Here is a 27681-nt window from a genome sequence, read left to right as displayed (position 1 = left end):
AGGTGGATTTCGTTTGAAATCGAAAATTGATCTATGATCTTCACATATTTAAGTCAAGATTCTACCACAAGTCAGCATATATAGTTTTGTCAAATATTTATTTATTTGTTTTAATATTTGATGCTAAACCTCTGTGTACAGAAGTCTTCAAAAGCATTACAAGAAAGTCACAATAAAAAAAGAAACTTTTAAGGATGATATTATTTCAAAATTCAATTGCAACTACTATTTAAAAATTTTCAATGTACAATGATGAGTGTTAACCATTAATTAATTTCTTTATATATTAAAATGATTCTCTTCCTTCCTTTTTTTTAAAGTCTTTACTCAAAGAGTGGGAAGGAAAGCTGTCTAAATATTCCCTTTACAAAAGAACTATAAAAAAAACAACCCTTCAATAAATTTATAAAAAGTTATTTCATAAAAAAAAATATCAAACAATAAAATAATTTCAAAATAAAAATAGAATATAATATTTGTAAGCAGTTTCAAAAAAAGAATCATGAAATGCATGCATTTTCTATTAAACTTGTCACCTTTAAGGACCAGCTTGTTTATCTAGATTGTTGACTTTTAGTTTGTTGAATTAAGAATATGAAATGTATATATTTTTAAAAATTTTACTTTGTTATTGGACAAAACAGAAAAACATTAATGTAATTGTATCAATGTGGTATTAATTGTCATGGAAACTAATTTAAGATTGTATATCCTATAAAATAAACTCAAAATATAACATTGACTTTTCGAAATAATATCTATAAAAAGCAATTTCTTTTATCTTAAGATTGGCAAAAGCATGTGATTGAATGTTAAGATGGGTGAATCTGAATTTTCTAATAACTTTAGAGATGCTCTTGACTTCTCTCAAGTTTGATGTTTTGTTCAAATAGGGAGTTACTGTATTACCCACTTTATTTACAGGATTGTTGGCAGTCTCGTTTTGCAGGCAACGTAAGCCAATAAAAATTCAACTTATCATAGTTTTAAATTTTTTTATTGTGTTTAAATTTTTATCTAAAGTAAAGAAAAAAAAAATTGTATAGAAATGAAACTTATATTATTAAAAAGGCAACATTTTAAGATAATGTGAAGTTATTTTTAAGAAATATTAATTTTTGAAAATCTGGTCATCACTTTTTATAGACATCTATTTGGCAAATTCAAGTATATTTTCGAGCTGATTTAAACTTTCCATTTTACATCTATTTCTTGATTTCTTTTATATCTACTTTCCTCTGACTGAATGGAGTTTTTGGTGACATAGCAAATTTCTAATAATGTTTTACAATTCCATTAATTAGTGACGAGTTGAATAACTGCAGCTGAAAAACCATTCAATGAAGCAGTCTAAGAAATTAATATAGTAATTAGTTACATTTGACTGTTGCTATATGATAATAAGTAATAAGAACCATTTTTGTGTTACATATGTTTGTGTTTTAAATAATTTTTTTTCTTTAATCATTATTAAACAACATTTTTGATGAATGAAATAACTGATTTAAAAGGACAGAAAACTCTTTGATGCATAACTCCAACTATTTTTGTATCTATACAATTAAAATGAAAATAGTATCAACACATCTTTTGATTGAAAGGCAATAGAAAAATTTCAATAACAGTATTTTGAAAAATTTTATTTGATATTTAAACAAAAAGTAAGATTAAACATAAATGCAATCATAATATGGAGAAATATACAAATGAAGATAAATTTTAAAAAAATACATAAAATAGTACAATTAGTCAAAATTTAACTTAAAATGAGATATCAGGTACAGGAGCAAGTTCAAGAGGAGAATCATCATACCACAAATCTGATTCAATAATTGGAAAGTGTCGTGTTTTACCAAAATCTGAAATAGAAAAATTTTAGCATTTTTATTTAATTTTAATTGGTATAGTAGTGGTATAATTCTTCACAAAACAATTTGAATAAACTTTAAAAATTAAATAAATATTAATTTATGTAAAAAAATGAGCAAATAAGTACAAAAACCATAGAATGGTGAATTTTTAATTTAAAATAAATATAAAGTTATTAAATATGTGTCAAATCTCTTAAATACATGCAACTTCATATTTACATTAAAATACAGTTACATAAAAATTAAATGCTTAATAAAACAGAGCAGCTGATTCGTATTTCAGTCTAATGATATTTTATTACATTTTGAATTTGCAGTGAATAAATGCAGCTCAAAGTCTATTGTATAACTTATCCTTACATAATTAATAAAAATCATATACTTCATGCACTGTAAATCTCTTACTCTCAAAGTTTATTCTTTTCTGAACCACAGCCACTTTCACAGTCTTAACGAAATGTTATTGATGTTTAATTCTGCAGCTTTATTCAATAGTTTAATCCAAATATATTGTTCTGGTGATTCAAATATAAATTCCTAAGTTTAAATTATACAAATATAAAAACTATAAATTTAATCCTTATAATAAATTTCATAACACATAATTTTCCTTTCCTTTTACTATCCGTGGTATCCATGTATGGTGAACAGAGCTGCAAGTATCAATTTAAGGTCTGATAAATGTACAAAATTCATTAAAAAAAGCATTTATTATCTTACTGAAAGTTTAGTTGCCTTTCTTGTCTTTTCAAGTTTAAATTGACTTTGAAAAAAAAAATTAATTTCAGCATTTATTATTGAATTTTAGTATTTCTGTTTCTTAAACCTGCAGTTCTAATTTTATATTAATGACACTTCTTCAGATATGAAAGCACAATATTAGAAGTTGAAAGTATCTGAAAATTGAAAAATAGCAAGATAATATTTTGTGTTGCATTCATTTTTTTTAATTCGGGGGGGGGGGGGGGGGGGAGGGGGGAGGGGGGGGGCACCCCTTGCTTAGTCTGTTTGCAATTCCCAAGAGTCATATTTTGATTCTTTTTGGGATTGTTATATGATCCTAGCTTGCTTCACTTGTTTTCAATAGAATTATACATTTCTGCTAGTAATTAGAAATTATAAAGATATTCATCACCAAAAACAAATTTAAAATATTTGAATTTACATGAACTGTTAACACAGGTTTTACGTCAATTATTAAAAACTAAATCCTCAATTTCTAAAATTAGAATTTTCTGGTAACAGAGAGGATAAAAAATTGTCCCAATTATATTTGGCTACCCCCTTCCCCACCAAAATAATTCAATTTTCAGTAACTTGGACACTACATTAATTTTCAGATTAACCTTTATTTATCCCACTGTTTTTTTTTAAAATAAAGTTAATAATGATAAGTTAAATAATATCAAATAATAAAAATAGCTAAATAATGATGACTTAAATAATGTTGAAATAATCAAAAATGGCAATTATTAATAAGAATAATTTAGTCACATCAATCAACTTAGATGACTATATCTCTTTATACAGAGATATGATATTAATTTTATCATATTATTTTAAATTACATTTGAGCAAAAATGATAGAGCATTTTGAGTGATTAGATATACTCCAGTGATTTAAGGAAATTAATGCTTCTGTAGTTCAGAAACTTCGTTTGGTAAACTAAAACATATAATACCTCTATTTCATTCATTCTGACTGAATCTTTTTATGAATGATTCCTCAACACTTTCATTTTCCCTAAATTTTCTTACTTTTGAAAATTCTGATTTATTAATGAAACTACTGATTTCTCTGATAATTTTTATATTATCCCCTCTCCCCCTAAGAACAATCCTGCCCTACTTTTTTACACTGAGGCAAGCATGTAAATAAACCAAAGGTGTGAGCTGTTGCCAAACGATAATTAACAAATCCAGCCTGATTTTTTTTTTTTTTTTTTAATCCACACACACTATTACATTTGTAGAGAACAGTCAAATATTTTAATGATCACCAGCATTTAAGAAAAATATACATTAAAACTAATGTCAAAATATTACTTTTAAGATCATTTTGTAAGAGTAATATTTTAATAAAAACTATTATGACCAATCTTTTTATGCCTATTTTCCAAATGTAATCCAAAGTGAATTGATAGTATATTTAATGTGTTTATGTACATTTAATATCTCCTACAACATTTTTAATATCATGCAATTTTAGTGCATGCCTAATTCCTTCATGAACTGTTAAAATTTGAAATCAAAATATTTCATATAAGCCAATTCACAGTCAATATAAATTATTATGATAAAATTAAAAAATTGGAATTATTAGCTGAAAACAAATATTATCTTGATGCAGTTTTTTTTAATATTTTTTTTATGTACATTATTGATCACATGTGGTTGCACAGATAACTGCTGCCACTGACCACACATGACTGGCAGTGAATGTATTCAATTTTCAAAAAATATTCATATCAATCATACTCTAATAAAGGTATAAAAAGTTTTATTTTTATACCTATGGGCATTAATTAACAAGTTAAAAAAATAGAATAAAACATATATTAAATTATATGCATCATTCAATAACTTAATTTTTTTAAGTATAAATATCAATTTTAATATAAAAACAGGAAAAACTAGAAATTTCAAGAATCTGGTCTGCAGATCTGTCTATAAAAACTGATTTCATTGAAGGAGTAGTTTTTTGAAATACTGAATTTACAAATTCCAGTAAAACAGTTTTTTTCAATAACATTTTTTATTTAAAAATTTGTCATTCTATGATTACATCAAAGACATCCCAATGGGAACAGCTTTTTCTAGCATTTCAGATATCTTTTTGCATTATTATGAAAAATAATCAAATATACAGTGCGCGAAAAAAGTATAAGGACAACATGTAATTGCATGAAAATATGCTTTATTTTCATTTCACCTAAATGAACTTTTTATATTTCTTACTTCTGCTGCATAATTTTGTGATAACACTTATACCACATAAAAAACATAATTTAGCTTCAAAATATTGATTTTACAAAATTTAACATTAAAGGAAATACGGAAAAAATTATAAGGACATGTTGTAAAATACTTAAAAAATGTTTCAATAATCAAGAAAACTACTTTTTTTTTTCAATCACTTGAATAAGCCGAGAGGTCATAGATCCTGAAAGATCTTTTAAAATGCCCACAGATATTTTTTCCCAAGCGTCTTTGATAGCGACGACAAGATCTTGTGTACATTGATACTGCGTGCCGTTTTTATAAACTTCTCGGGCTAGAAGTCCCCATAAGTTTTCGATTGGATTAAGATTGGGGCTTCTCGCCGGCCAATCAAGTAAATTTACAGAATTAGCTTCAAACCAGAGTTTTGCACTCGTAGAGACGTGTATCGAAGCATTATCCTGCTGAAAAATATAGTCCCCTGAAATAATTAGTGGCGCTTCAGGTAACAAACTTTCTCCCAACATATCAACATACCTGTCCGAATTCATTTTGTGGTTGATAAATACAATTGGAGTGGTTCCATTTGCGGCAAAAGCGTCCCATACCATAACCGAGCCACCACCATATTAACGCCTGGAAAACAATTCCTTGGTCTTTCGCAGATCATACCAAAAATAACGAAAACCATCAGGTCCATCAAGATTGAACTTTTTTTCTTCCGAAAAAATGACATCAGCCCACTTTTGACCAAGAGAAATGTATTTTTTGGAAAAATAAACTCTCCTTTTTTTATGATGATTTGTAAGAGGGCAGCGCGACACTAATTTCCCATAAGAAACATGAGGATGTTTTCTCAAAACATTTTGAAAAGTCCTTGTTGAGCATGGTAAACTCAAATTTTGTCTAACTTCATTTGCGGTTTCTCTTTTCTCGCAAGCTCACCTTACAATCATTCTTTTTTGTCGACGAGTGAGAATTTCTGGTCTACCAGTTCGCTTCTTCATACCATACATCCCAGGATTTTTTAGAAAATTATAAACCGCCGTTTTAGATCTCTTGATTCTTTTTGAAATTTCCCATCCAATTAATCCACATTCTCGAAAAGCAACAATTCTTCCTTTTTCAGAGTCAGAAAGTTGAGTTCCTTTGGGCATCGTTTAAAAATTCACACTGAAAGTTGCCGAGTGGGAAATTCTTTTCGCAAATGAATCTTTCAACTCGGAATTGTCATTTTATGCTTTCAAATATACAAATTTTTAAATAATTACTGGAAAAAAAGCAGTGTCCTTACACTTTTTTCCATTTTCATTTAGTTTTAAAAATCAAAATTTAAATTTTAGCAGATTTAAAATTGAAAATTTTAATTACTTTACGCATAAAATATTTTAGTTTTACTTCTATTTTTTCTGCAAAAATTTTCATACGATTCTGTAAACAAGGCTTCTAGATTTGGCGATTTTTCGCGTGTCCTTATAATTTTTTCGGGCACTGTAACTCAATAAATGGCATTAGGTATAAATACAAGTTTAAAACATTGCATTTTATTAAACACTGAAAATTATGAATTTTTTATTAATTGTTACTCCAATGAATACAATTTGATATTAGTATAGATTTATCAGATGAGGCACTTTGGTAGGAATTGATGATAAGAGGGAAGAACTTGATTTTAAAGTGAATAAATTACATAACTTTCAGTCAAATTTAAATACTTATATAGATGTAAGCAATAAATTTCTTTAAAGCCTATATTACAATAGTTTTCTGAAAAATTATTGCAATATTGAAGCTTAGTCAAGGCAAGGATTTCAGACTTTTAACAGGCTATTTTCTTTGCTAAGAGTATGCCTTCATTTATTTTTTTGTAACTTCTGCTGAAGAAGTTCTTTCTTACAAATTTATGTTTCCTCTTGAATTTAATAAATGCCGTTTAGGTTTGTGTAACAACTGCATGGCATAAAAGTAGCATTCATTTGTTGTCAAGAGCTAATTCTGATGCATTTAAAGAGGTGTTTTTTACATCTGTGCATGTATGTTGCTTCTTTTAACTGTGCAATATTTGATATGTTTACCTTGTCTTAGTTATTGATATTTATCTTCCTTATATATATATGTTTTTCATAATTTCTATATGTATTTTTTTGTTGAAGATGAATCTGATTCTTATAATTTTTATATGTGTATATTGAATTTCTATTTTGTTCTAATTTTCTAAGACCTCCAATTTGGGATTTTCTGGTTACAAAGAGCCAATTTTTAGGCTTTAAACTGATCTTCTACAGAAAAATAATTTCATTTTAAATCCCCAATTGAAGGTGACCATTGATGAAATTACCAGGCAAAATTATGAAAATTTCTGGTTTTCCTTTTTCATATTTAAGTTGAATGTTTATCTTGATGCTTTTGGAAGTTACAGAATTTAACACACTCTAGGCACAGTGGCTATTCAATTAAATATTTTGTATATTAGTTTTTGGTTCTTCACCCAAATATTAATTACTACTAATTTTACTCTTTCTACTTTAACTCCTATAAGCTTTAATGTTTGTGTTTTTAGGATCATTAAAAATGACTTATTTTAAAAAGCAGTAATATTGAAAGTTGATTATCATAAGTAATGCATATAGGTTTTGATATATCATTTTTTGCCAAAAATCACAATGCAGAAAAATTTACTGCAAAAACATCAACAATGAAATAAATAAACAAATTACCTTTTATATTTTCTAAAGTTAGAGTAGGCAATTTATCATCAATAATAACGCTTCGATGAATTTGACAGGTAATAAATGAAGCATCTATTTCAGCTTTTGTAATTCTTTGAGATTTTGGTAATATGTCTTCATAATCATCTTTAAAAAAATAAAACCAGAATTAAAACAAATTTTAATTTGAAAAACTCAAAAACATAAGTTATATATTTGTATCTGAATAAAAATACAATAGCTCATTTCCTGAGATGAATCTAATTATTTTAATTTACAAACTGATATAAGTATTAAACAGTATGTAATTAAAATTCCTAATTTTTTATATCAAACTATTACATTAATCACTGACAAATGTTAATAACCAGTAAGATGGGGGAGGGATCACAACAATTTTTTTTTTTTGGTATAAAGGGGTACATTTCGAGACAGTATTATACAAATGTTATAAAAAACTTCCTAAAATTATAGAATAACCATTGAAAATAACATTTTAATAAAAGTATATCATTTTTTTTCACAAAAATCAGAGGTAATTTAATAATCTACGGGGAAAAAAATATCCTCAACAAACAAATAATTCTTTGCTTTCGAGAAATATTTAAATCTGTATTTTGAAAAATATAAATAATATGAAAATACATATTTGCATGTTCTATGTATGTGTTTTCAATAGGTACACAAGACAGTTATTAATTTTCATTAACTTTTAAAATTGTTCGATACTTTTAAATATATTTTATTATCATAACGGTATATTGAAGCATTAAGAATCTGAATGAAAAGCATAATTGAAATGATATTTCCAAGTTTATCCAAGAGAAAAGTTAAAAAAAGAAAAACTGAATATTTCTGTCGATACAATACAGAATTGGATAAATTAGATCTGATTGAAATTTTAAATCATAATTAATAAGATTCTTCACTGAATCATTTAAAAATCAAATCTCACATACCATCAGAATCATTATAAATAAACATGTTCTCTGTTTCTGGCCATTCTTCAGAATTTTTCAAAATAGAAGTTTTCTGAAAACAAAAATGTTTCACAAGAGCATGACCATGTTGAAAATTATGTATTGGATAATCTTTTAAAACAAATTTAAAATTAAAATATCACAAATTATATTTAAAATATGGAATCTCTATAAAAAATTATTTTTGTTTGAAATATATATATATATATAGAGAGAGAGAGAGAAATGGTAACTATTAAGTTTAGGAGAAAGAAATTCGGTAAATGTCTTCATACTGATTTCAAAAAATTGATTTCTTAAATCCAAATTAATGTATCAGCGTGACATATAGCAATAAATCAAGTGTCATCATACATAAATGTTTCTTCATCCACCTTGCAAGAGCATTCAGGGAAAAAAAAAAGTGATTACTATATTATAATGGAAATTACGAAATATATTAGCTAAAAAATAAGATATCTTGAGCACCTTTTTATGTTCAGTTACCAGATTTTTTATTCGAAGAAATTCATGTCTCATATACTATTTTAATATATTTTCTCTTGTGAAAAATATCTTAATATTTAATAATAAAAAAATTCTTATGGAATTAAATAATTTTTAAAATCTTCCAATTAAAATCAATTTTTAGTAGCCCCTTCAGATTGCAAAAGCACTACATATAATAAAGTATATATAACAATATTTTTGCTTATATATTCACATACACATACTATACATTCCTTATACATACTAAGTAATATGTAAAATCAAAGATTTTTTTTGGAACATTATATAATTTTTTAACAAAATATTTAGAGCTGTAAATATTTTAAATTCTTACCTCTCCTTTAGCAGATAGCTTAAATCCTTGTTTATGGTCACTTTTCTTAAAGACATTTGAATTTTTTGTTTGATCCAACACATTGCCAGAATTTGATTTTTGATTATGACAAATATTAGTAGAATTTTTCAGACCAAGACCTTTTGGTTTAGCATTAGTATCTAAATTGGAGAAATAATTCCAGTTAATATTTAATTGTAAAATAATTCAGTTTGAATTAAACATAACTGATTTCAGAAAAAGAAAATATATTTTTAGAAGAATAGATTAAAATATAAAAATTAAATTCACTCTCTCTCTCAATTACTTTTCAATTTGTTGATTTATTTTATGTTTGTTCAAAATGCAATGATGTACAAAAACATGTGAAAACTATATGGCACAAGCAAATTCAACATATTATGGTCCAATATAAATTTAGGCAGATACTTCATGTTCAGTTTTAATGTTGATTTATATATATATATATCGGATAATTTTACAATTCTACAATAAAGGGAAATTCATGCTACAACTTGACCACTAATTGTATTTTGGTCCAGTAAGTTGTTATCTATCAATCAGAATAGAAAATAGTAATCCTTTTTTCCAAATTCTGTGTTTCTCGATAGAGACAGATACATCTGAATAAACAGAATTCATTTCATTGAGGATAACTTTGAAATGTAACATATTTTAAAGTGACTTTATTGGAATATTAATTTTCAGAAATTGCTTTTAAAATTCTTAACATTTGCACACAAAAATGTCTAATTAAATCAATTATCTAAAAAGTTTTCAGTCAGCCCATCTTCAACCGAAGCCAATGAATATACTTTAAATGCTTGTGGAGTGATAATTTTTTTTAAAAAGTATATCTCATTTATTTTTGTAGACTAAATATCGCATGTTGGCATATGGTTAAATAACTTTTTTTTTAAATATTAAAACTACTCGAGAAACGCTTCTCATGTAGTGAATCTCTTCTCAGGTTGAAATTCATCTTATTATGACTAATTTTATACAAGGGATAAGTTGGCTCATTTATTGGCAATTTTATAGTAGTGCAATGAGTGCAAGATATGTATGATACAGTAAGACAATACATGCAAGTTCAAGGTGTAATTACACTATGCAAAATAGTACAAAGTACTAGCAAGTTTCATAAATGACAAAAAAGTTCTGAGCTTTCTTATCTGGCAACAATGTTTTAGGTATTCTAGTAACAATGTTTTTAATAATCATCATAATAATAATAATAATAAAAAAAATCTAAATTAACAAAAAAAAAAAAAAAAAAAAAAAAAAAACTAATTTTTGAGTCCTAATTACTATATCCATGTCACCAATTTTTTTTATTTTATTTGAAAGTGCATGACCCTAAATACATCTATAATGGCAATCTACTTCTTCATTCACCATGTCCTATTTTCAAAAGGCATTACAAAATAAAATTTTAGGAGTATTTTCCTAATTTTAATAATCGATCCAATTTCATAATTTTTTTCTTAACATTTTGGAAGTTTAGTTAATCAAACAGAATGTTCCACATTCACTGAGTTACTCATAATTAAAAAAGAACAATATTTTTGTAATTTATAATGGTACATTTTTTTTTTTTTGCTATGCAAAAGCGGAGTTAGCAGAAGGGGCTACTCCCCCCTGTCAGCAACCACTTGCCTCCTCATCAGAACAAGTTTTCACCATTTCTGGATGGTTGTAGATAAATAGGTATTAATGAATATAATAATTTAAAAACCATTTTAAAGTTAATATACTGTAAACAATTGAAATACCCAAATGAAGCAATTTGACTTTATTTGGCAATATAATAGGTGAATAAGACGTATTTTGCTGATAATTTTTGGCCAGCCCACTAAGAACTCAATGCGATCAATGACAATCATGTTAAATCTGCCAATTTTCTGTAGAAAAAATCTTTATTATTTTCAGACTGAATAAAAATAAAATGATTTGAGATAAACTGGCAATATGATGAAAGATTCAGAATGGGCTTTAATTTCCAGAACTCTGGATTTTTTCAAATTATTCCAAACTCTATTATATATAATACAACCATTTTGGTTGCTTGGTCCTCAAACTTGGCAACTATTATAAGATACAAGTATCGAAATTTCTATATATGATTAAAATGAGCGATATATAAAATGCTGTTTTTTTCTTTTGCTTTTTAAATATTTTAATCAAAAACGCAATAAATTTCAAGCAGCAAAATGTTAAATTTCTTACAAGAAAATATGAAATACTGTAGACTCTCATTTTAATCAAAATTAGCATAATTACAAATGCCAAAATTTGTAATTGACTATATAGTAAGAAATAAAAACTTTTTTATGATCCATTTCTATGATCCATTCTAATTTTTTTTTTATTAATGATTAGAGAATAAATATTATTTTTTCTATGCAAAACTATTCCCTTACAAAGATATTGAAGATGGCTTCATTTTTTTATTTGAAAAAAATGAAGATAAATATTTAACAATATTTATCTTTTAAAACTTCAAGTTATATGAAGCTAAAAAAGTTAATACTATACAAATTTTTTTAAATATATTACCATCTCAAGCTTTCTTTTTAATATTGCTATTTAAATTTAAATAATAAATTGAATATCATAACATATCAATAATAATAGGTCAAGAAGATAGGAAATTTTTTACAAGTATTTAAATTTAATTAAGCATCGAAAATGGATATTTTAATATTATTCTAATAACAAATATGCTTATAGAGTAGAAAACTTACTTGTCTTCACATTTTTGTTTGATGTAACCTCAGTGTTTTCTTTGTAGATTTGATGAACAGACAGCATTATTGAAATCTAGCATTAAAAAAAAAATACAACTAAAAAATGCTTGTATTTTGAAAATAAATAATTAGAAAATAAAATATAGAGATTAATTAATGGTCTTCTAAATGAAATTTTAATTTTTTCATTTGTAAAACATGAAGACATTTATATTTAATAGTAAACAATCAGTTTTTCCTTGAAATGCGAAACATATAATAAAAATCAATAATAAAAAGATTGCAACTTTCATCATAAAGAATAAGTTCCATGATGTTTTCACACGTTTTCTAGAATGTTAATGAGCACATGTAAAAATAATAATTTGAGCAGCAATCAGAAATTTTATACTTATTCATGAGTTCAAATTGGGTAATAAATTTATAAAAATCACAGTGTAAAATTTTTAGTACTCTATTTGTTTATTCCTATTTCAAAGAAAATCCATAGTAAAATTTTCAGTTAAAAAATAATTTTTACAAGTTTTATTGGATTTGCAGATTTAATATGGCAGATTAAATTTGTAGAATTGTTAATGAAAGATCTAATTATTTCGACAATGATAATTTAACTTTGCAAGCTGCTTTCAAATCTACACACGAAGAATATGAGAAGATGAAAATCAGGACGAGGTTTACAAAGAAACTCTCATTCATATTAAATGTAAACAACTTCTAGGCTTCTGCATACAACTTCAGGAAATACAAAAGACAATGGAATGCAATCATATAATAATAATGGAGTACAAAAACAATCCAGAGAGCCATTTACATTTCAATCAAATTAAACTCTATCAAAAAGAATTATCCTTAATAGTTTGCCAGATCATTTTAATTTTATGTTCCAATTAAGACCAAAGCTTTCATTAAAAGAATTATTTCGTTAATTGAAAGACCTAAATAGAGATTGGATAGTGGGATTAATTAGAAAATAACTGTATAAAGTTTAGGATAATTAAAACTAACTGCTGCACATAGCGTTTAGTTGGGAAAAAAATCGATAAAAACATACTTTTTAAAAACAAATCGCTTTCGTTTTCAAAAACTCCGCTTCGAAATTCTTTGCTTTCGCTTTCATGAAATAAATGAAAAAGATTGAATTATATGTTCTGGAGAATGAAGAGTCTGATTGGATGAGCGAAAATGCCAATTAACCAATCAAAAGTAGCAGAAGAAAAGGATGCATTTTGTTTCATATACATTTTTCATTTTCCAATACTAAAATTAATAAATTATTTAATATCTTTGAAAATAGGGAAGATTTTTATGCAAACTGCATATATTTTAGTATGAATCGATAAAATATTTTATAAAAATTAAATTAAATTAAATTGATTGATTTTTCTAAAATATATTTTATCAATATATATATATATATTTTTTTTTTGGCAGCAACATACTATTATTTTGATCATGTGATGATTTCGAAAATGAATGTGTGACTGTTATTATTTATTTAAGTATTTAAGGGTGAATGTAATCGTGTCAAATAATTCTGTACTTATATGAAATATTTCAATGTTTTGATTAATAATTTGTTAACAATAAGAAACATGAAACAATTTTCTGTGTTGATTCATTCCGTAGTCGAAGTACTTCTCTTTATTCAATTGTTTTATTTTGTTCCGAAATGCCGAGCAGATTGTGAGATTCATGAACCTGCAAATCCCAACAACACTAAAAGAGAGACGGAACTTCTGAACATAATTAAGCCTCTGACTGGTCTTGTGTAAGTGAATAGAGGGGAAAAAAAATTCACACAACGATTTCCTACGGTTGTTGATTAAATTAATATGGATATGTATATAATGTATAATATACATCATTATAAAAACAACTATTATATTACCAAATATTTGTTCTTAAATTTATTTTCAAGATTTATAGATTTTAAATTTCATTTAAACAAAATCTTTTAAATTAGCAGCTTTTATTCTTAATTTTCTCTTAATATATATATGCCTTAATGTTGTTTCTATTGTATTGTGTTTAGTTTAAAATTTTTCAGCAACAATAATATTTTGAATGTCTTGTACATTAGTGTACTGCCATGCATTCTTATAATATTGAAATGAATATAAATTCAAAATTTTTTTCAAATCTAAGTCAGTAACATTTGTGATTTTTGCTAAGCATATCTTTTACTTTCAGTTAAAAAAAAAAAATTAGTAAATAGTTCTCCCCACCCCCTTTAACATGTGCATTTTTATTGCATAAATCTAGGCAATAATAAAAAAAATTTGTTTTTTTAATTACTATGTTAAATATTCATTTAATATACTATTTCTAGTAATGTTTACTTGTTAATTACTTCTCTTTATTTCTTCTACTGATTAAAACTAGGGGATTATTGTTGGTCTAATGTAACTGACGCATGAATGTTATTTGCATGCTTCCTTTTGTACTGCATATGCATACAGGGGAAAGACATGGAATATTTCAGATTTTTCTCGCAGCTCTATGAGTAAAATCTATCCACAAGAAATCTGATAGTCTAAAAACTGGTTAAGCACGATAATTACAAAAGCATAAAGAGTTCATTGAATAATATTTAGTGCATTGCTTTAACATCTAAAGTATACATTGTATCAAATCTGGTAAAGATTTAGCCATTTCTGAGGATGTATATTCTTATATATATAAACAACATAACACAATCACTTAAATGTGGTTCGATGTGTGATCTTAGTATTAAAATTATGTTACTTTTGGCCCTGAGTTCTATTGTCAAACAAATGAGAAATATTGCCAGAATGGTTGTATTTTATATAATAGAACTTGATGCAATCTGAAGATCACCAAATAATTTAAAACAAACAAGTATCAAAATTATAGTTGTGGAGTAAAATTTTACTTTATTCAGTTAGTAAAAAAAGTTGTCTGTATTGTATAATGGGTTTTCTTCTTTGTATTATGAAGCACAGGACAATTACGTGTGGGATTCTGAAAATAAAAAACTATGCAATTGTGATATTCACAATTTTATCCAAGGTCCACAGTTTGTGTGCTGGGGGAAGGGGGAATTTAGATTATTTATTAAGGAATATGCACAAAAATGTTTAGTGAATTTGTGACTGCTGGTTATTTTTTGTTTATTTTTTCTATTTTTTAAAATTAACTAGCTTAGTATTGTCACCTTTAAATGAACTATAATTTGAAAGATACCAAATTTGAAACTGTACTTGTTGAATTAATGAAATAATCCTCAAATCATTTATTAAGTTGTAGTTGAAGGAGAAGATATTACTTTATAATATATTGTAAAAATTTAAACTTAACCTGAACATTTTTCAAACATTTAGAGAAAAACTCACTTTTTATTTAATTTTTAAAAATAATTTTATAAGAATTTATTTCATAATATTTTTTTTCTATTGTTCTTTTTTGGACTAGCTAATTTACCTAATTAATAGGAACTTGAAAATTTATTTACTGTATAATTTAATAAGGTTGTGATTATTGTTAGTTATCTTTAATACATATATCTTAATCATTATTAAATTATTCATTTATAAAATTATTGCATTCATTTCTAAGAAATTTATACACTAGTTTGATTTGAAATGCTTGTTTAATTAAGTAATCTAATTTCTATTTCAGATTTGATGTAAAGGATGCTATTGCACCGACAGAGTTTACTTATAAAATTAGTATTTGTGGCCATATTGAAGGAAACGCACCCCATGTTGCTGCTGTGCAATATACTAAAGATAATAAAAGTTATTCATTGGGAATGAACAATAATGTTAATATCATGGGTGGAAGTAAGTTTGGAAATTTAATTCATACTAAATATGCATAAATATACATGCCAAATACTGGTGCATCAGTTTGCTTGTGGATAGAATATATTCAGAAAATTTTGAATTATGTTTTGTGTTAATGTTTTGAGGTAAAAATGCCATTTTCATATAGCAGAGAGCATTGTATGGATGCTGGCTCGAAACTGTTTCAATGTGGCTGTTTTGGATTGTTTTAAAAGACTGTTATATCATATCTTCTGGATGGTAGAAAATAAATTTTTTTTGATTTAGCTTCTACTTTTTCCCATCTGAAAAATATGCTCCTCAGTTCTGGCATCAGTTCTTTTGTGCACACACAATTCAGTTTCAACATCATGAGACTCCCTCTCATTTCAGCATTGATATCCATTTAAATCTAAATGCTAAATAGCATTAAATCAGGTGTAGCTGTCTACTATATTAATAGACTTATCTTACTTTGACTTCTTATCATTTATATGAAACAAAAATGTGTGACATCTCTGTTGAATTAATTGAAGATCTTGTTGCTCTGCACCTGTACAGTTGCTGAAAAAATTTCAGATATTAAAAGAAATGTTTTAGAATGTTAAGAATTCGATTCACTTGAGTTGTTGTTATTACTTGATTGAATGTTAAGAATTCCATTAATCAAAATTTAATTCATCTGTGCTATATTTATAGTTTTTAGTAATACAAAACTACTAAACTAATTTTCGTAATCTAAATACTTTGCAACATTTATTTATTATTGCTTCACCTCTCTTCTATTAACTTCTTTTTGGTTTGGCTATCGAAGAAAACATTTCTTATCCTACATTATTTTATTATGCCGAGTTATTTTTGTGTACACTATTGTTCTTACATATTTGCTGCACTCAGGCAACAAAGTTTATATATATATATATATATATATAATTTGTTTTTATAACTTTAAAAAAATTGCTTAATTTTTGCTTGCAGTTCTATGTAATTGTTTGTGCTATATTTTATGTATTTACATAATTTTTTTATGAGTATTAGTTCTATATATATAGCATCAATCAAATTCAGTTTTCTCATGACCAACAATTATATTGGGTGTATAAATATGGCTTCATCATTTTTTTTGTTAAAAAAATGTTTGTTTTATAAATTAAAGATAAATTATTACCCTTTAGAAGCTACAACATTTACCCATCTTTTGAGCTACAGATGAACTCTGCAAAGAAAATATATTTTTGATATTTGTGTGGAGATTTTACCTCTCTCTAGAAAGGGCATTCTGTATGTGGCATAAACAAATAGTTGTCTGAAGAAACAACATCTTGTGCATATGGCAGATGGGACAACGTATCCCAGTATAATGATTCTAAAGTTTCTTTCACTGGTTTAGCAACATGTGGAAATCGTCATATTGAAAAAGACCTTGCCATGTCTTTCAGTATATTCTGGACATTTCTCCTGCATTCCTTTATTTAAATGTTTATCTGTTACTTATATTATTCACTATTGATAGTTTGATAGAGTTTCAACAGTCTTGTCTTGTACTTTGTGAAATCAAAATTTGAAATTAAATCAATTTTTATCAATCAATTGTGAAATCAATTTTTCTAAATTATCTAAACTACTTTTTATTACTGTATTCCATTGGGCATGCTCATTAAAAATGTCCATTAGTAAAATGTTTTACTTCTGCAGTTTTCTTTGCAATGAAATAATTTTTAAAGGATGTTATGTAGTCTTTCAAATGCAACTTTCTCATTTTGTTTGTTGGCAAGTAGTACTACTAACATCATTTATTAAAAATGGTTGGAATCAAATTTATACCTTTATTACATGAAAGAGACAAAGTATCCAGAAAAACATTGAGTCTAATGACCATGATACCGAATTTCTGAGTATTTTCTCTTAAAATATATGTTTTGTCATTTCTGTCTTAATAAAATTTTGTTCCTGAATTTAAACTTGGAATAACTGTTGCTCTGCTGGTTCAAAAGTTAATCCTTCTAGTAGAATATGACATATTATAAAAAAATATTATTATTATTATTGTAACTTTATTTCCTTCACATTTAAAAGGTTTATTAATTATTCAGGTTTAAAAGGTTTATTAATTTTGTGTGGTGATTTGTTCAGAAATTAAAGTGGAAAAACCTAAAATCATGTAGTACCTCTTAGAGGGGCATATCGATTTTTAAATAATTAAATTGATTCTTCTAGTTGATAACAAACTTGTGTGCTGAATTTCTTTGGAATCCACTAGAGATATGGAATTATATGATAAAAGAGTTCAGAAAAAAATTCAATTTTATTTATATAGATTATTAACATTTCATCTAGTAAGATATATAAGAATGCAAATACTTCATTCTATGGTGTTATAATTAGTATTCTGATAGGAGAGCTATTTCTCTTTTTCTATTATTATAAGGAATAATTTTTTTAAAAAAAATATAAGTTTTTACCAAAAAGATTAAGAATTACATATTCATTTCTTACAAAATCCTTGCTCAGTTTGTTCTTATTTCTGATAATCTATTTTGAAGCAGAAATAGTTATCAGTATATTTTCAACTCTTGGCTGCATATCATACTAATGTCATTTATGGTTTTTTAGCTGACTGGATACTTCTTTCTTATTATGGTGGTAGTGCTTATGGTCACCATTGTAATAGTACAGAAAGAGTTACACAGATAATGATTATATGTGATCCTGATGTGGTGAAAGTAAGCATTACCACATTTTTTTGTAACTTTTATGTAGTTTTAAAAATAATTTAATAGTTCAGTCTTTGAGCAATTAATGTCTTTTACTAATTTATTCTTTAAAAAAATATTTAAATATTTGTCAAAGAATTATAATCATATGTGTTAGTATATTTGTTTTAACTTCTATTGATTCTAATATGAAGTTGAACAATTAAGAGTAATTAGTTACTATTATTGTATTATTAATATTAAACTTATAGATATGATTATTAATTAACTATGCCATTTAAAGTTTATAAGCATAATAAATATTTAAAAATTAGATAGTTTATAAGCTCTATATTTAAAAATTAGAAACATGATTGGAACTGTATCAGTCCCTTCTGTATTAAGAATTATGAAAAATTAAAAATCTTTCCCTTTATCTAGAAATTCTTTTTAAAAAAGTGTATTTACTATCAAACTAATACTTTAAGAACCATATCATTTATTTATTTTTATGCTATGAAAGTGACATGAAAGAATTTTATTCAATTATTTAACATTTTTGAGATAATAGATGTTTTGTGCTATCAGATCATTAAGTTTATATATTTAAATGTAATATTTATGTATGCTTATTCACTTACATTAATGTTGTGCATAAATACACCATAGAATATCAAATAAATCATTTGAAAAATAATGTAATGATAAATGTTAAATTACATTTTGTATTAAATTAACTTGTTTAAAGCTTATGAAATGTTTTGCGTAATGAAGAATAGGAAATATCTTGTCGTGTTTCTAAACCATACACTTTATGACAACTTTGCATAGTTTGTTTTGTAAAGGAAATTATTTTGTTAGTAACTGGAAATATTAATAAAATTTTTGATGTAATATTTTATAGGGAAAATTAGAAATATTAGAAGAAAGAAAGTCTACTCATCATTCAAATTGCTACTATCTTTTTGAACTAAATAGTAATGTTAGCTGTATTCCCAAGAAATCAGAAGTTGTGCCCAATAAACTAAGTTCTGGCAGTGTGTTCTGCATTTTGTAAGTGATCAATTTTATTGCTGTTTCTCTCCCCCCCCCCTTCTTCTGATGTGTTAGACTGAGTATAAATTTTGATACTTAATACAATTTGTAAAATATGCGTAGTTTGCAACATTAAATGTGCTTCTAGATATTGTTGCTGAAAATGCAAAAGATTATGCTCATATATGATTAATACAATATACTATTAATTCACTTTCATTCATTGTATAATTGTGTTTAAAGGAAAAAAACTAATTCTTTGGATCATTAATTGTTATGCTGATAAAATAAGGTACAAAATAAAATATATTTGCTCTTGTTTTTATGTTTTTAGTTTCTGAAAATTTGGTTTTAAAATTTAGTTAGTATTGTGTTAGTATCTAGTATTTGTTAGTACTGCTACTCTGAAGTTTTATGTTCTTTAATTTCATGATTTGGAACTAAAATATGTTCATAGAGGTAAAATTTTAGTTGAATCAATTTAAAAAAATTGTATTAACTTTTGAATTTATTAAGAAATAATTTTGTAATGTTTCACGTTTTTAGCATTTCCTAAAAGATATTTTGCATAATTTTTTTTCTCCATTTTTATGAATATGTAAATAATTCAAAAATCTTTCTGTTACCACTCCAATTGTTATACTATTTTTCAATGATTTTTACAAACTGAAAATCATATTTCATTACTAATTGTATAATTGTAAAGTTTATCATAACTAATTTTTTGTTTAATTATTTTTTACTTTCTAATATAATGCAACAAGTCTTACATTGAAATGTATTCCAAGGGACTTTATAATAACTCTATAATAATTGTAAATAATTTTTTATAACTCTTTTTATTGTTAGATGAAATCAAATAACTTTAATTCATCACTGATTTTTTTTGGTGGGGGCAGTTGGTTAAAAAAAAGTTGTGATGTTTTCCAGCAGTAATTTGTTTTTTAAATTGAAGTTTCACTATGAACCACAGATTTATTGTATGATTTATTTGTTGATAGCTAATAATTTTTAATATATAACTTGTTCTGTGCATCAAAATATAGTTTGATGTAGCATTTGAATATTATCTATTTTTTATAGGTTTTTTACTGTTGTTTCTGTTTATTTGATTTGTGGATTTTTATATAAACGTATTGTTATTGGAGCCAAAGGCTTGGAACAGATTCCTAATTATTCTTTTTGGAGAGATTTTGGGAATTTACAAGCAGTAAGTAAAAATTTTCAAATATTAAAGAATGGTATTTTTTGCATAAAAATATTTTTTTATACTTATTATCTATAAATTCTTTTTTTTTTGTTTAAGTTGAATTAATATAATATTAACCAGTATCATTTTGAAAACTGCATTTATTTAAGAGAAATCGAAGATAGCACTAAGCATTTGTCTAAATTATTTCTTTTAAATAAAATATTGAACTTCTGTAAGTTTATGATCATCTTTAATGATGTCGTGCTTTACTATAGATTATCTTTTAAAAACTTTATTATCTTAATGCAAATTCTGATAATTTCTTTGTAAAGCTCATATAAATAAGTTGTAAGAGTTCCCATATCATAACATTATATACATATATAGAAGCCAAAATATTATGATTGCTTTCTTAGCATATTAATTGAATATGATATATTTTATTTGAATATCTATCACTGGACTTCTTAATATTTTATTTCTTAACTCAATTGTTTGTTGTCTCCCACTTTTAATTAGATATAAATTGTATTTTAATATTTTACTTTATTTAAAGGTGACAAATTTTATTAAGGAAATTTGACATATGAATTTCTTCTTATCATTGCTTTTAATTTGTAATTGTGCTTTTTTAATATCTGGTTATAAAGTTATTTTACATTTGTTTAATTTTAAGACATAATTTTAAGCCTTTGTCTAGTTTCGGGGCAGCTTATCCAGAAAATGGATCTTGTGTTAATTCACTTACTTGCTTGCTCTTAGTATGTTAGCTAGAATAAGAAATCACTAGTAAAAAAAAATTAGATCAATTTTTAACTGGTTAACTTATTAAATTCAATCAGCATAAAATCCATGTTTGAAAATTTTTGAAAACTACTTTAGAGTAATAATTTAATTTAATTTTCAAAACAATTTTATACAATTTCTAATAATTGTAAATATTAATGTTAAAAACATGTACATATGCATATTTTGCAATAATTACACTCACAAAGTAAACAATGTAATTAAAAAAATAATTTGATTCATTTTATTATTTTATACAGTTTTGCCTTTCTGGCTTCTCTTCATTAAACAAAACCATTAGTGGCATTTCTGTGGGATTAAACTCAAGAAAAGCTTTTTATAATTTTCTTCACTAATAATTGGAAGCTCACTATGACCAAAAAGATAGTAATACTTATGATGCTGATAGAAGTATTTTCTTTATTCTTTTAATTATTGAGCATGAAATATACATATTGATAGAAGTTGAAGGTGAGAAAGAGAAGGATTCATAAATGTAAATAACTTTTATAAGCTATTTTGCTTTAAAAAAATAATTAAAATCTTTGTTAGTAGGTTCTTGGGAAGGATCTTTGATAGTTATGTTAACTGCTGGCCATTGGTGAACATAATCAATAGACACAAGAAATCTTTGACAATTCTTTTTTTACAATTAACTGCTGGTTGTAATAAACATTACATTTTTGGTGATTTATCAGAAGCATGCAGATAATACACAAGTATCAGATTTCCTAACCTTTTGAATAAAAAGTTCGTATTAAAAAAATGTCCTGTAGTCTAAAGGTTCTGAATAGCGCACATCTTATGGTTTTTTAAAAAAAATTTATTCTGGCTGATTGGGATTGTAATCACCTTAGATAATCAAAAATTTGTTTAATAAAAATTAAATTTTAAATGATAACTTCTTTTCTTTTGTCTTGATTTTGTCTTGGGTCTTTTGAAATTGTAAAAATTAAGTCCTTATGTACTTACTACCATATATTAGTATTTTAATAAACTTCAAAATAAATCATGAATGAGAAGATTCACAAATACTATTAGCTCCTTTTAATTCTTTTGCATTTTTCCAGTGATTCTTTTCAAGTATTTTCCTTAACTCAAAAAACCGAAATTTTTTAACACATTTATAATGCCCCTCCCCCATGGAAAATACATAGTATTGCTCACATTGCTGTTGAAATGTTTAAGAACTGAATTTATTTTTCTAAATATATTCTTGAACTATATAAAAAAGCACCTCCCGAACACAGCCTTTTTACTCTTACACAGATTTTGGTTGACAAGATCTTACATAATTAAGATATTATTGTAATATTTATTAAGTAAGGTATAATTCTAATAAAAAATAAAGTTTTAAATTTAAATGTATAAAAGATAATTAGTCATCATTTTTATAAAAGATTTATTTTAACCAGATTCTTATCAAATTCTTATTTCATCCAGACTACATTCATTCCAATATGAATAATTTCTGTATATTATAGTTGATTCTTATATTGTTTAACCTGGCTAAAAATTCATTGACCCAGAGAAAATTAGAAATCCTGATTCATAATATTTAAAAAATTAATTTAGTTTTTATATAATTATAGGATGGCTGTGATTATATTTGTCGATGGGGTCCTAGACAAGAATCCCAGGCTTACAGAGGTATTGACGATCATTTGAAAATGGATGAAGAAAGAGATGATCAGTTACTTAATATGTGATATTTCATTCCATTCTATATGCCTTTCATGTATGTTTCAAGAAATTCCTCATACAGATATTTTATTTATATTTTTTTATACAAAGCATATTGAAAAACCGTCTTTACTGAGAATCCTCATATTGAATTGGAATGCATACAGCAATATGCAGACACCGATTTTTGATTTCTAAGAAACCGCTTCTAGTCATGGTTGCAATTTGTATTATTTTATAGCACTTAATGAATGGCTTCTGTTGTTAGTCTCTATATCTTTGAATTTTTTTTAATTGAGTTTTGTATCTCTTGATGTCTAGTTTTCCAATTTTTTGTATTCATGATGAATAAAATTGCTGTAAATTTCAATTAATATTCTAACAGATATGCCAAGTTATTTCTTGTACATAGAACATTAAAATATGTGCAGTGATATAATTATGTAAAATGCCATTTAAAGTTTAAAGTCATTAAATATTTCAACACAGTTAATTTTTTTTGTGATGTTATTTTATAAGTTAAATTAATTCTATTTATCTAGAAGAATAGTGTAGTATGGAAATTATTTTGAAGGTTGTGAATGATACTTTATAAAATTCCAAATATGTAAATTTATTTAATACTTATATTTCTTTCTTTATGTGTTTTTTTTATTTTAATTTTAAAATGAGAATGTAAATAGTTAACTTCTGACTTAGTGTTTGCATGATACTTAGTAATAATACATTACTTTAAATTAATTTTTTTAAATTGTCATCTTGTAGGAGGTTAGAATTTACAAGGACTTTGTTAGAAGAACTAATCGTTAATAGGGAGGCTTTAAATGTGCATCAGTTTTAATATCATAGTTTTTCTATATAAAATATTGTTTTTTTTTTTTTTTTTAAATAATTTTTGTAAAGATGCTTCCACAATTTTTCACACTTCTTCACTTTTGGAAATATTTTGTAGATGAAGTATGTAAATGTAAACTTTTGATATTCTAGTGAATTGATCTAAGTCAAGTCTTTTTTTAAATTCATATAGTTTGCTTGAAATCTAATTTTTCATATTATTTAAAAATTCTTTTTTTCTTTTTAAAATTTTGCCTGTACAATGAAGTGCAATATATTTTTTTCTTTTTGTGATGCTTAATTATTTAAGTGCATTCAACGTGTGTGCATGCCAATGTAAAACCTCATTTTGGCATGGTCAGTGTGTAATTTTTTATTTAAAAAAGTGAAATATTATTTTCCTTATTACAATATTATGCAAAATTTACTTTGGAACGATTTATATTACTTTCAATGTGTCATCGCTTGACTTTAAAAAGTGGGATTTGAGAGACTTTGAAAAATAAATTCTACTGTTGACTAAGTGCTAATGATCATTACATTTTATTTTTTGAAAACTTTTGTTGGTAGATTCTGTAGTATTCCAACAAACTTTGAAGAATTCTTTTATTCATTGCATAACTTTAAGAAATTTTTTTCTATTTTAAAATTAAAGAATAATGTTTTTTTATATTTTTTTATACACTTAAGAGTTGCAAATCTTTTGGATTCTTTATCATCCAGAGTACTTTCTTAATGAAAGTTTATACTTTTATCATTTATGTTTCATTTTTTTTTCTTTCGTGGGGGAACTCTTTCTAGAATTATTCCTTCAATTCTTTTTTAAATAATCCTTTTGAAAATATGCTATGATATATGTATAAAATTTATTTTTAGTAAACATTCTCTAAAGCATGTAAAATATTTCATTTTTGAGAAAAATTTAATGACATATTTTATATTTCCAGTATTTAAACATGATTAATAATTAAGTACAAAAGCTGTTTTACTGGGAAAAATATTCTCTTGAGATGTTTTACATATTCTTGTTGAAATGGCATTTAATATTTGTCTGTGGAACTTTGAATTAGCATTTATGTATTTGAAGAATAATGATGTGGTAAATTAATTTTTATAATATTGAATTTTAAATTTGTTTAAAATGAACTAATTTGAAATGGTTTTTAATTTGAAATGATATTGAAAATGGACTAAAATGAAAAGTTAACATTAATTTATTGTTTTGATTAGCATAACCTTTGTGTAAGTACTCCAAAACTTATTATTAACTGCAGAAACTTCTTGTTGAAGTGCAAATTAATTTTCAATGCATTTAAAAAGAAATTTTCTCAAATTCTGCTTTTTGTGATAATAGACACAAATGAGCTTGTTTAAAGATTTTTTTTTTTGCTAGTGTTTGGTTTTTATTTTATTTATTTTGTTTTAACATTGCATTTTAATATTTGTTTTTCACATCTGACCAAGATGTGGGGTATATCAACATACATTCCTTTAGCCAATGTGGGAACAAAATTAAAAAAAAATAATATGTGAATAGATGATTTATTATTGCACACTTTTTTCCTTATGTTTTAAATAGTTTGAACATGGAATGATGTTTTATATTTATTTCTTAATGCCCCCCCCCCCCCTTTTTATCGTAGATTCACATTTGAGTAATTTGGCATTAAATATATACTTATGCCTGTTTTCTGATTTTTTATTTTTGCTTTCCTCTATTTGATTCTACAATTTATTTATAATTTTGTAGTGGGTTTTGTCTACTGCAATACTCGAATGTATTTCAAATATTTGCAGCTATTTGAAATTGATCTTGCTCTATGTAAATATGCCAGTCTGTTCAAATTGCATAATCTTTATAGAAACACCATTTAAAAGATGCATATATATGACTATTTTTTGATATGTTGTATATTGCTAGTACATGTCAGTCGCTTGAATAATAACTGTTTTGAATAAAAATATTTTTAAAAATGAGAGAAATGGCTTTTTTAAAAAACTTAGCTGTACATATTTATAACTGAGTAAGTTTAAATATTTCTGATTGATAAAAAGTTTAACTGAATGTCTTCTAAAAGTTCCTTGATATATAATGTATAATGTTCCTTGTATATGATTTGTGTGATATCAATCACAGTGAAAATTATTTATGTAAGAGATAAAATAAATTATGATGAAAATATGGAGATATTTCTGTCAAAAAAATATAATTGATAGAAATGAAATTCAGTCGAGGCTAGTCAAATTAATGAGAAAAATGACTAATTTTATAGCGTGTTAATATCTTATAGGATAATAATGAGTGAACTGGCCTTATAATTTTGATAAAAATATAGACAAAATATATTTGCATATCAGCAACTAAATGCTTAAGTTTGTACATTGAACTTAAATGAAATATTCTACATAATTAAAGTATTTTGTGTTGAATACTTGCAGGCTGAAATGTGCTGAAATTTTTTAACAACAGTTCTTTTCTCTGATATTTTAGCATTATCATGTAGGTATTTTTTTAATATATTTAATTTTGTGAGCTAATACAGCATAATGAAATTAACACAGGCAAAATATCCATACTGAAAGTTTGGTGTTTCTATTATTATTATAGGTATTAGCATGCCTATCTTTTGTTATGAATAAGCATATTTCATCCTCTAATTCTAAAAGAAAATGTAGCTTATTTGATAATAGACAGGAAAGTTAATCAAAATTTCATTAGTTTTCAAGTAATGTACTCCTAATATTTTAAACATAAATATGAAATTCAAAGTTAAAATTTTTATTACTGTTACTGATGTCTGATGACGAGTCTCCTATACTGTACAAGAAGAAAAAAATTAAGGATATAAATTCAATTTACAGTGATTTATCTGAAATCCAAAATCATAGATATCTTAATTATCAAAACTAACAGAATATTCCTAAAGCAAATTTATGATCTTATAAGTGAAAGAAGAGCCAGGAAGGGCTATTACAATGAAAAAATTATTTTTAAATTTTGTTATGAATTTATTATTAATTTAATGAATTTATTATTTTGTTATGAATTTATTTTGATCTCAAGCTGTTGTAAAAAGTAATCTATTATATCAAAAAGTGACTATTATATTTTGTGATATGTTCTATAATAAGAATTATATACTATAGAAAAAAAAAGAAATATATATAATTGACGCAGGAAAGGATTGTTGCAATAATAATGCTGTAATTATCAACCATAGATGTAACAATTTTGCACATTAATGCTCAATTTAATTTAAATTACATATTTTAGAAAACAATTTAAAAACGGTTATAAGCAATAAAACTTAGATAATTGTGTAATAAAATTAAATTTTAAAATCATTTTTTTTTTATTTATAAAGAAAAATTTATTTAAGATAAGAGTTTTTGGAAAATTTATCAACAAATTGGTAAACATTTTTCTTATAGCTTTATATTTAAAGTTTTTTAAAGTATAAAATATAAAAAAACACACATACAATTGTTTTCAAATTCTTTGCATTCCATGATAATGAATCATTGAAAATAAATCAAAATAACAACACTGATTTCAATACCAAGTTAGATGGTATATGCCAAATGACTAGGGATTTAAGAA

At 25.1% G+C, this 27681-nt stretch overlaps 2 protein-coding genes across 2 annotated transcripts; one reads left to right on the top strand and one right to left on the bottom strand.

The window, feature by feature from the left end:
- Positions 1 to 1619: 1619 nt before the first annotated feature.
- Positions 1620 to 13210, bottom strand: LOC129966785 (uncharacterized). The gene is made up of 6 exons (XM_056081348.1): positions 13124 to 13210; positions 12070 to 12145; positions 9323 to 9483; positions 8479 to 8551; positions 7529 to 7666; positions 1620 to 1859 (listed from the first exon to the last, which is right to left on the bottom strand). The coding sequence occupies exons 2-6, from the start codon at positions 12134 to 12136 to the stop codon at positions 1762 to 1764; spliced, it is 537 nt and encodes a 178-aa protein (XP_055937323.1). The 5' UTR covers positions 12137 to 12145; positions 13124 to 13210; the 3' UTR covers positions 1620 to 1761.
- Positions 13211 to 13532: 322 nt separating this feature from the next.
- On the top strand, positions 13533 to 26057 carry LOC129966985 (cation-dependent mannose-6-phosphate receptor-like). Its single transcript, XM_056081609.1, has 6 exons — positions 13533 to 13840; positions 15712 to 15875; positions 18471 to 18580; positions 19455 to 19603; positions 20669 to 20795; positions 23156 to 26057. Exons 1-6 carry the CDS (start codon positions 13617 to 13619, stop codon positions 23270 to 23272), a joined length of 891 nt encoding a protein of 296 aa, XP_055937584.1. The 5' UTR covers positions 13533 to 13616; the 3' UTR covers positions 23273 to 26057.
- Positions 26058 to 27681: the final 1624 nt, after the last annotated feature.

The sequence above is a fragment of the Argiope bruennichi genome, chromosome 4 (assembly GCF_947563725.1).
Source record: "Argiope bruennichi chromosome 4, qqArgBrue1.1, whole genome shotgun sequence".
Classification (NCBI taxonomy): Eukaryota; Metazoa; Arthropoda; class Arachnida; order Araneae; family Araneidae; genus Argiope; species Argiope bruennichi.
The sequence above is the reverse complement of the archived record's forward strand: the minus strand, read 5'-3'. Positions and strand labels throughout refer to the sequence as shown.

Bases quoted from the DNA above. Each gene is read 5' to 3' on its own strand.
- LOC129966785 (XM_056081348.1), bottom strand. From the start codon at position 12,136: ATGCTGTCTGTTCATCAAATCTACAAAGAAAACACTGAGGTTACATCA. The intron at 8,552-9,322 runs GTAAGAATTTAA...TTTTGTTTTCAG, and splicing joins AGCTATCTGCTAAAGGAGAG to AAAACTTCTATTTTGAAAAA. The intron at 1,860-7,528 runs GTAATTTGTTTA...TTTCTATTTCAG, and splicing joins AACTTTAGAAAATATAAAAG to ATTTTGGTAAAACACGACAC.
- LOC129966985 (XM_056081609.1), top strand. From the start codon at position 13,617: ATGAAATATTTCAATGTTTTGATTAATAATTTGTTAACAATAAGAAAC. The intron at 13,841-15,711 runs GTAAGTGAATAG...TTTCTATTTCAG, and splicing joins AAGCCTCTGACTGGTCTTGT to ATTTGATGTAAAGGATGCTA. The intron at 20,796-23,155 runs GTAAGTAAAAAT...ATATAATTATAG, and splicing joins ATTTTGGGAATTTACAAGCA to GATGGCTGTGATTATATTTG.